The sequence below is a fragment of the Rhagoletis zephyria genome, unplaced genomic scaffold, assembly GCF_001687245.7.
Source record: "Rhagoletis zephyria isolate East Lansing unplaced genomic scaffold, Rhagoletis_zephyria_1.1 Rzeph_scaffold_01391, whole genome shotgun sequence".
NCBI classification, from domain to species: Eukaryota; Metazoa; Arthropoda; class Insecta; order Diptera; family Tephritidae; genus Rhagoletis; species Rhagoletis zephyria.
In genome coordinates this window covers 52,970-62,226 of record NW_016158475.1, presented here as the reverse complement: position 1 = coordinate 62,226, position 9,257 = coordinate 52,970, and the positions used below count along the sequence as shown (strand labels likewise).

The 9,257-nt window shown below is 39.4% G+C and overlaps 1 protein-coding gene across 1 annotated transcript; it reads right to left on the bottom strand.

Moving 5' to 3' along the window:
* Positions 1-979: 979 nt before the first annotated feature.
* Positions 980-1,915, bottom strand: LOC108363826 (uncharacterized). The gene has a single exon (XM_017617319.1). It carries the CDS (start codon positions 1,913-1,915, stop codon positions 980-982), a length of 936 nt encoding a protein of 311 aa, XP_017472808.1.
* Positions 1,916-9,257: the final 7,342 nt, after the last annotated feature.

Sequence of the window (9,257 nt, the reverse complement as noted above, 5' to 3'; positions counted from 1 at the left end):
ACGACAAAGTCTAGTCCCCGAAATACGCTGTCGATGTGTCGTTGAAAGGTTTGGTCTGCGTTGCATAACCCGAAAGTCATGAATCGAAATTCGAAAAGGACAAAGGGAGTGGTTATAGCCGTTTTTTCGATGTCGTCGTGGTGCATAGGTATTCGGTGGTACGCTCTCTCCAGGTCGATGGTCGAAAATATATTTTTACCCACGAATACTTGATGAAATGTTTGTATATTTGGAATAGGGTACCTGTCCTTTTTGGTAACGGCGTTCAGGGCCCTGTAGTCCCCACAAGGTCTCCAAGTTTTATCCTTTTTGGGTGCCATGTGGAGTGGCGAAGCCCATTGGCTTTTAGACATATACCTTTGGATATCAAGTACTCACACTCCGCTTTGGCAATTTTAAGTTTTTCCGGTGTAAGTCGTCGTGGCTTGGCGTGCACTGGTGAGCCGTTTCTGATTATATGGTGAAATGTTGTCGTATTAGGTATTGTTTTATTTTGCGGTAATACAAATAGCTCTTTGAAATCAGAAAGTATACGTGCATATTTGTTCGTGTCTGTGATAAGTTTAATGCCGGTGGTAGTTGTGGTCTGCATTACGCCGGACGTTCGCAATTTCGTTGTTTTGTGGATTAGCGATCGGTTTTTTAAGTCGACTAAAAGGTCGTAGCACGTTAAAAAATCCGCCTCTATAATTGGCGTTTTTACGTCGGCTATGCAGAATGTCCATTCAAATGGACGACGGAGGCCGAAGTTTAGTTTCAATGTTTTCTGTCCGAATGTGCGTATTTGAGAACCGTTTGCTGCGTTGACGGCCTGAATTGTTGTTGATTTGCATTTTGTATCGTTTGCGCTTACTGGGATCACCGAAATGTCCGCTGCGGTGTCGATGAGAAACTGTTGGTTGTCGTAAAGATTTTTGATGAAAAGGCGGAGGTTGTCATTACCATGGCCGAGCTGGCAAGCTCCTCTCGTGGCTTGTACTCAGCACCTTAGTTTTTTTGGATCTTGCTGTATAACATCAGCATTGCGGTCGAATTTGCACGGCGACCGGCACTTGCGGGCGCCCGTTCCATACTTGTCGTGGTGCCAGCACGTGTCGTGTTGATAACGAGTGCGTGAAGTCGGTCGTGCCGGTGTTGAGCTAAGTTGCCTACCGCGGTGTGGTTGCTTCATCTTCTGGAGATCGCGTGAGAGTGCGTCGATCTTTCGCTGCAATTCTTCGATGTGACGAGCGGCTTTGTCGCTTACGTCCCGGTGTGCTACAACGCCCTGTTTAAGGCTTTGTTGTTGAACAGCGTTTACGTAAGGGTTGCTACCTCTAGTGGCCTCCATGATGCGGTCGGCCATCGTTGCTGCGTTGACCAGGGTTATGCAATCATCTGCAGATATTATTGGTCGGAATTGCTCCGGGAGATTTCGGAGCCATAGCTGTTTTAGGAGCTCATCCGTTACTGGGGTAGCAGCAGCCTTTGAGCGCATTTCAGCTAGCAACTGGGACGGCTTGCAATCGCCAAGTGATAAGTCGCTGAGAACCTTAGTTATTTTCGTTTGTGTGCTGTCGGCGAACTCGTTGATAATCCGAGCCTTTAGTGTGTTGTACATCTCATTACGTTGTCGGGGATTAGTGCGAAGATCGGCTAGCTTGTGCATTACGCGTGTCGGCAATTGTCCAATGATGGTGTAGTAGTGTTTTTTATCGGACACGATGCCTTCCGCTTCGAATGCTGCCTCGACTTGCCAGAACCAAAGATCAGTATGCTCATCGAGGAAATCCGGGAGCTTCACCTTTCCTTGCTCCAGTGAGTCCACCCGTGTGGTTGCCTCAATAGGAGACGCTGGAGCATGTGAACCTGCGTTGCTGCCTGGAGCCGCCGCGTGTGTCTCGCCGTTGTTGTCCGCCAAATCACTATCTTCCATTTTCTGAGCACGTGACATGAACTCGATCACGTCCGGGTCACCAGTTTAGTTCCTTTTGTTTTATTCCCTCGGATTGACTAAATTTTCGTTGATTAATTTTATCTACTCAAAATCTTTATTAAAGTACGTCTAGTCTTATGAAAAGGATGAACAGAAAAGAGAAAAAGTAAAGGATACAAAATGGTTGCTTGACAGGAGACAGGGTTGCCAAGTTGACTTTTAAGTGTTGGTACTGCCCGATCTCCAAGTGAATGCGGGCGATGCTACTTGGTGTTCTAAGAGGCCACTGACTAGTACGCCACACTACTAACGTTCGCCTGTCGGGCGTCAGGAGGGCGTGGAACTCAGCCGCGCAAGGCCACTGTACAATGTGCGTTTGCTAACAGTCTCATACAGCGCTAAGCTGAGTTGGCGCGAACGTTTACTTTGATCATTAAAAGCGTTCCTGAAATATCGCGTGGAAACCGAGTTCGTTCCGCCTCATAGGCGAACGTTAGTATTCTAGGGTTAAAAGTACGATTCCTGTGTTCACCGAACTACAAAGGATTTTTTTTACTCGCCAAACAAATTTGAGCGTACGGATTTTTTACGGATTTTTCACCCACCACTTTTTGTCCATGTACGGATTTTAGGCTCTAACCTTCTGGCAGCCCGGACCACGCTCGCTACAGTGGCTACACACAACGAACATGTGCGCGCACATGCTCGGCTTGCGGTGCATGTTCGTCGTTTGTAGGGCGGTTCACGAGCATGCTCGCAAAAAATAAAAAAATTTTGATGTTCAGCGAGCATGCTCGTCGTTTGTAGCGTGGTTTGCGAGCATCGCATTGGAAACAAAAACGACAACCTCATTTTGTGTTGATGCTTGAAGTGTGCACATCGGCGGATTAATGCATCCAAGCTATGTGCGTTAATTGAATTTTTGATAAATGATGCTAAATTACTATAAGTATATTTATGTACATACATACAAGTAAAATATAAATAAATTTAAGTAACACATACATAAAAAAAACTAAGTTAAAAGCATTGCAATTGCATCATCAGCGTCTTTGCTAATCAACTTTACGCTACCACGACAAAATCACATATGAGCCGCTCACCGTATGCGGCAAACGACAGCGAGCATGTTGGCTCACATGTGCGCGCAGATGTTCGTCGTGTGTAGCCAGTTTAAGAGTAAACGCCAGCGCTATTGCAGGCCTCGCGTATTAAGTATTAGCGGTAGTCCCGTGATCGTTGAAGCTGCTTTCTCTCTCACATAGGTCAAGTGGGCGCTGAAAGTAAGACGCTTGTCTAGCACTACTGCGTGGGTTTCGTCGTGATAGTGTGGTCGCTAATTTTTAGCGCTACCTCCTCTACTTTCTTACTGTATGTTTGAATGTACATATGTTTTGAGTTTTATTTTTTGCTCGGAAAATAATCGTTACTTTTTAAGTTTTATTTTTTGCTCGGAAAATAATGGTTACGTTTTAAGTTTTATGTTTTGCTCGGAAAATAATCGTTACGTTTTAAGTTTTATTTTTTGCTCGGAAAATAATGATTACGTTTTAAATTTTATTTTTTGCTCGGAAAATAATCGTTATTTCTTGAGTTTTATTTCTTGCTCAGAAAATAAAACTTAATTTTTGCGTATGCGTATGCGCATGCGTGAATAGACAGGACGCGGCTGCATTGAACCTTTAACGCCACTGTGGAGTGGGTAATGAAAATACAGATACCACGGCAGAAACAAAGAGAACCACAATTAAGTTTTATTTTCTGAAACTTAAAACGTAACGATTATTTTCCGAGCAAAAAATTAAACTTAAAACGTAACCATTATTTTCCTAGCAAAAAATAAAACTTAGACGTAACCATTATTTTCCGAGCAAAATATAAAACTTAAAACGTAACCATTATTTTCCGAGCAAAAAATAAAACTTAAAACGTAACCATTATTTTCCGAACAAAAAATAAAACGTAAAACGTAACGATTATTTTCCGAGCAAAAAATAAAACTCAGTTAATAACAATTAAAAAGTGATTTTTATAATAAAACTTATAACCGTTACGGTCCCTGCTTTAAACATATTATTTCTTAAGCTATAGAACCGAGCTATCAATGGGCAGTCATACAAGCTCCCACTTCTACTTGACCTTTGACGTACGTCAAAGAGACATAGTCCTTTTAATAATATTTTTTTCCTGGTTTTCTGTGCTTTAAATACCCGCATTTTGATTTGCTTCTGATGTTACATACCGTCACCTTAATTCACAAAGGCCCTAACCAGCAAATTTGTTATTTTACAGGAGAAACAAAAAGGATTACAAAAATCAAATCATTCATACGGATAGGGCATTTTAACAAGTGGCATAACTTCGTTGGTTTTGGTACTAACACTTTCACATTTTTAGTGAAGGTGTATTTTAATATCCTCCCAAAGCTGTGAAAAACGCAGTTTCGAAAAAAGTGTTCGTTATGGCCTTTGTGAATTAAAGTAACGATATATTCGTTTCAATCATTTCAAATAGGGCTCTCTGGGAAATTTATTTTTAGCAAAAATTTATAAACAGTAATGTTTTTTACTTGTCGGGTAATATTTTTTTCATAGAGATATACATTGGATCCTTGGCTAAAAACTTCTGTGGTAGAACTCTCCTCCTACGTCTTCCTTCTTTGCTATTTAAAGTCAAAGAGTAAGCTTCTTCAATAGGAATTTCCAGCAGCAATGGTCAACGTTTGGCTATAAAGAGAAAAGGCTATTGGTCAGACCTTTAGTTAGGTAAGTATTACGTAACTATCTGAGACCCTCATCATCCGTGATTCCAATAATTCAAATGCTTATAAAAAACGGGGTGTTTTAAAAAAAATAACAATATTCTGATCCGATTCGGCTGACAGCCACGACTTTGGAAACAGAATTTTGTTCAAAATGTTCATTCCTGCAAAATAATAATTTATTTCCCATATCAAGATATTAAGCTCGCTGTAAGCACAAATTTTTCAAACCAGTCGCAGAAGAAAGTATTAAAAATCTATTACAAAATCTAAATTCAAAAAAACGCTGATGGCGTTAAAGGTTCCCCAAATTCTGAAACAGCCAAAGGAATGGGAATGAAGAATTCTTTTTAAAAAGCTTTAGAAAAACCTGAGGCATATGGTTTGGCTTGTAAGCGCTGTTTAAACAACGATCTCGCCATTATGCTAGTTTCTTCAAGTCAAGATGAAAGTCCGGAGGATACATCCGAAATTTACGGCCCCGATGCTATTCTCATTACTTTTTATTACATATGTTCCAATTTTTAAACTCAAGTACTAAATAAAGTAAACATTATTAAAAATGATTAACTTTTCTATTTTTTCATTTACCTAAGTTACTTAATTTACTTGAATAATTGTTTCTAAAAAATACTTGACATCCGCATTCGCATTCGCATCCGCGGATGTTACCTGTTGGACATCCGCATCCGCATTCGCATCCGCGGATGTCTAAAATTCCACATTCTCAACATCCCTAGTATGTATGTATGTATGTACATTAGACTGCATCAGCAAAAAAAATTGCGGTTTTTCGGGCGTGATTACAAAATCCATTATATTTTAAGACTTCTACCAAAATATTTCGGAAAAATATTAAGATTTACGTGAGCTGGACCGGTTTGAAAATGGAGTTTTGATGAATACAAATAGTTTCTTAAAGCATTTTTTGGAAAAAATTATCCCAGATGATAAACCAATTTAAGCTTAAATCTGCATAAAAATATTAAAAATGTTAATCAACGGAATCATAATGATGAGTTTTTGATGCTGTTTTTTAACTGTTTTCAAAGATTTGTGTAAGAAAAACTTGAATAACTGCTCCAAAACTTTACCAATATAGACCTATGAGGTATCAGTGGAAAGTTATTTTCTCACCCTTTTTATTACTTTGCAAAAAAACTCATTCACGTCCCAATTTTTTATACCCGAGCACACTTGTGCACAAGGGTATTATAACTTTGTTCACATAACGGTTGTTTGTAACAGGCAAAACCAATCGAGATAGATATAGAAAAATGTATACATAAATGATCAGGATGAAAAGAGTAATCGATTAAGCGGTGACTGTCTGTCCGTCTGTGCACACGATAACTGGAGTAAAAATTAAGATATCTTAACGAAACTTGGTACGTGTACTTCTTTCGGGCGTAGGACGGATGGTATTGAAAATGGGCAAAATCGGACAATAACCACGCCTACCTCCCATATAACGGTAATTTTCAGAAATNAAATTGATATTTACAATAATTTTTAGACGAAAAATAAGAATATTATAAATTTTTGAAAAATGGGCTTAGCCACGCCCACTTATGGTTACATATGTATATCTTGGCAACCGCTGCACCGATTTCTTCCAAATTTGGAACAGTTATTGGCCAGTTATTTGGTACAGCATACCAAATGGCCGAAAATCTTTAAGATCCATATAAGGGTAATTTAGAGAAATACGAAATCTTCGATAAATCAGTAAATATTAAAGCAAATTTATTCAAAATTGACGCTTGCAACAATTCTTTACCAAGAAATACGTTTATGACAACATTTTGGAAAATGGGCGTGGCACCGCCCACTTATGATTACATATATGTATCTCGGTAACCGTTCTACCAATTTGTACCATACTCGGTACGATTATTGCGCTTGCCACATAAAGCAAAACTTTGAAAATTATTGAAATCGAACTAAAATTGCGGCCGCTTTTCATATAACGGTAAATTTCAGAAATGCTTGAAACTACATACATATATCGAAAGTTAAGGACGCTAATTTTCTCAAAATTGATACACCCCGGCTTACCATGTAGCGGTACTTGCGCCGGGTATTTAGTGTTCGGCTCCGCCCGAACTTAGACTTTCTTACTTGTTTTTTTATGAAATACCAACATAACTTAATTCAACATGGAATAGGGATGTCAATGGCAAAAATACATCGATGTTTTTCCTCGCATCGAGGCATCGAAACTTACATCGAGATTTGTCGATGCATTGTAGGGCGTACATCGATGCATCGATACGCATAAAGTTTTCCTCCACTTTGGAAATAAAAAATTAAGAACCTTTTTCGGTAGCTCATAAAATTTTAGTATAACAAAGCGCAAGTCAGCCAAAGAAAAAAAGGCGTGAGTACTAGGTACTCATGAAATTTGATGTGTAAACATATGCGTACGGCAAACCATAAAAGTACGTTTACCTATAAATATCAGGGACCGTAACGGTTATAAGTTTTATTATAAAAATCACTTTTTAATCGTTATTAACTGAGTTTTATTTTTTGCTCGGAAAATAATGGTTACGTTTTAAGTTTTATTTTTTGCTCGGAAAATAATGGTTACGTTTTAAGTTTAATTTTTTGCTCGGAAAATAATCGTTACGTTTTAAGTTTTATTTTTGCTCGGAAAATAATCGTTATTTCTTGAGTTTTATTTTTTGCTCAGAAAATAAAGCTTAATTTTTGCGTATGCGTATGCGCTTTTTTGCACTTTTTCTTTAGAAATGTGGTTCTATTTGTTTCTGCCGTGGTATCTGTATTTTCATTACCCAATCCACAGTGGCGTTAAAGGTTCAATGCAGCCGCCCCCTGTCTATTCACGCATGCGCATACGCATACGCAAAAATTAAGTTTTATTTTCTGAGAAAAAAATAAAACTCAAGAAATAACGATTATTTTCCGAGCAAAAAATAAAACTTAAAACGTAATCATTATTTTCCAAGCAAAAAATAAAACTTAAAACGTAGCCATTACTTTCCGAGCAATAAATAAAACTTAAAACGTAACCATTATTTTCCGAGCAAAAAATAAAACTCAAAACATAACGATTATTTTCTGAGTAAAAAATAAAACTCAAAATATAATCATTAAACTTGATTTTTATAAGTAAAAATTAAAAAATAAAAATCATTGCCGCTGAAGGTACTCCGAGTAATAAGAAATATATTGGTTTACTCCTTATGCACGTAGCATTTCTCTTTCCGCGTGATTTTTTGAGTTGAAATTTCAAGGGATAATCGTTATTTGCGGTCCCTGATAAATATAATCTCAATCAAAGCTCGGTAGCTGTCAAATTGGTTACGCTTGTTATTCTCACAACACGAGTATGCTTCTTCTCTGTGCCACCGTGGCGCTTTTTCTGCTACACATATTATGCTATTTAAATATATTTTAACTTGGTATTTTATTAAAAATACGTTTACAAACCTCTTTTCCTTGCCAGCGCCAATTTTTGTTTACTTTTACATTTGGCATTCCTTCTCTTCTTCGCAAGTATAATCGATAAAACTATGTTTGACACCAAAAAGTTATCGGTTTAATCTGAGATAATTTTATAATTTTAATTTTGTATGGCTAATCTCTTTTTCTAATTACAGAATAGGGAGTTAAGCTCGAAAATGGGGATAATCTTTTTATATGTAAACCTATTATTAGGCGATTCAGTTACATACGTACACGTGTAGGTTAGGTTAAAGATTAAACATTTGTGAGGACTAAATATCCGCGGAATTTAGCCTACACGAACGCATACCCCTACACCAACAACAACGACTACAGCAACATCGTCGGCACGTCCGGCCAACACGAGAGATCGTATCAACACTCCTTGACTACACCGACGCAGAGAGCAGAGACAGAGTACAGTGCGCCGACGGAACAGCGTCATTAGCGGGCCGCGGTAGTGAACGCCCAGCTGCCAACAAGTAGTCCTCGCCTTGTACACGGATTTACCACACAGGGCGTAGCTATTTCGAGGCAGAGCGGCGCCACTCCACAGGCCACCGTGAACCCGCGTTACGGAGACGCCCGCTCGCAGCGCCATAGAACTCCGGCATAGCAGCGCCAACACAGTAGCGCAGGCGTCGCACAGCAGCAGAGCGCCGGCATAGTAGCGCGGACGCCTCACAGCAGTAGAGCGCCGGGATAGGAGCGCCGACGTCACACCTCAGCAGAGCGCCAGCATTTGAACGCCGACACAGTAGCGCCGACGTCGCACAGAAGCAGAGCGCCGTCATAGTAGATCCGACGTCGTCCATCAGCAGAGCGCCGACAGTATAGCGTCGACGTCACTTAGCAGCAACGCGTCGATAGAATAACACCGTTAGGAATTCATACACCGTTAATCGTATTGTGTTCATAGGAATTAAGTGTTAACACGGTTTTAGAGGATAAGAATATTTAAATAAAGTACTATTTGCAAAGGCCCCACAATATAAATTTATTGTAACAGACCCTGGGAACGGCGAGTATATCCCAGCATAGAAAACAGAAGCGTCGGGGCCTTCACAGGAAAACGCTTTTTTACAATTGGCGCCCGAGCAGGGACCCTGC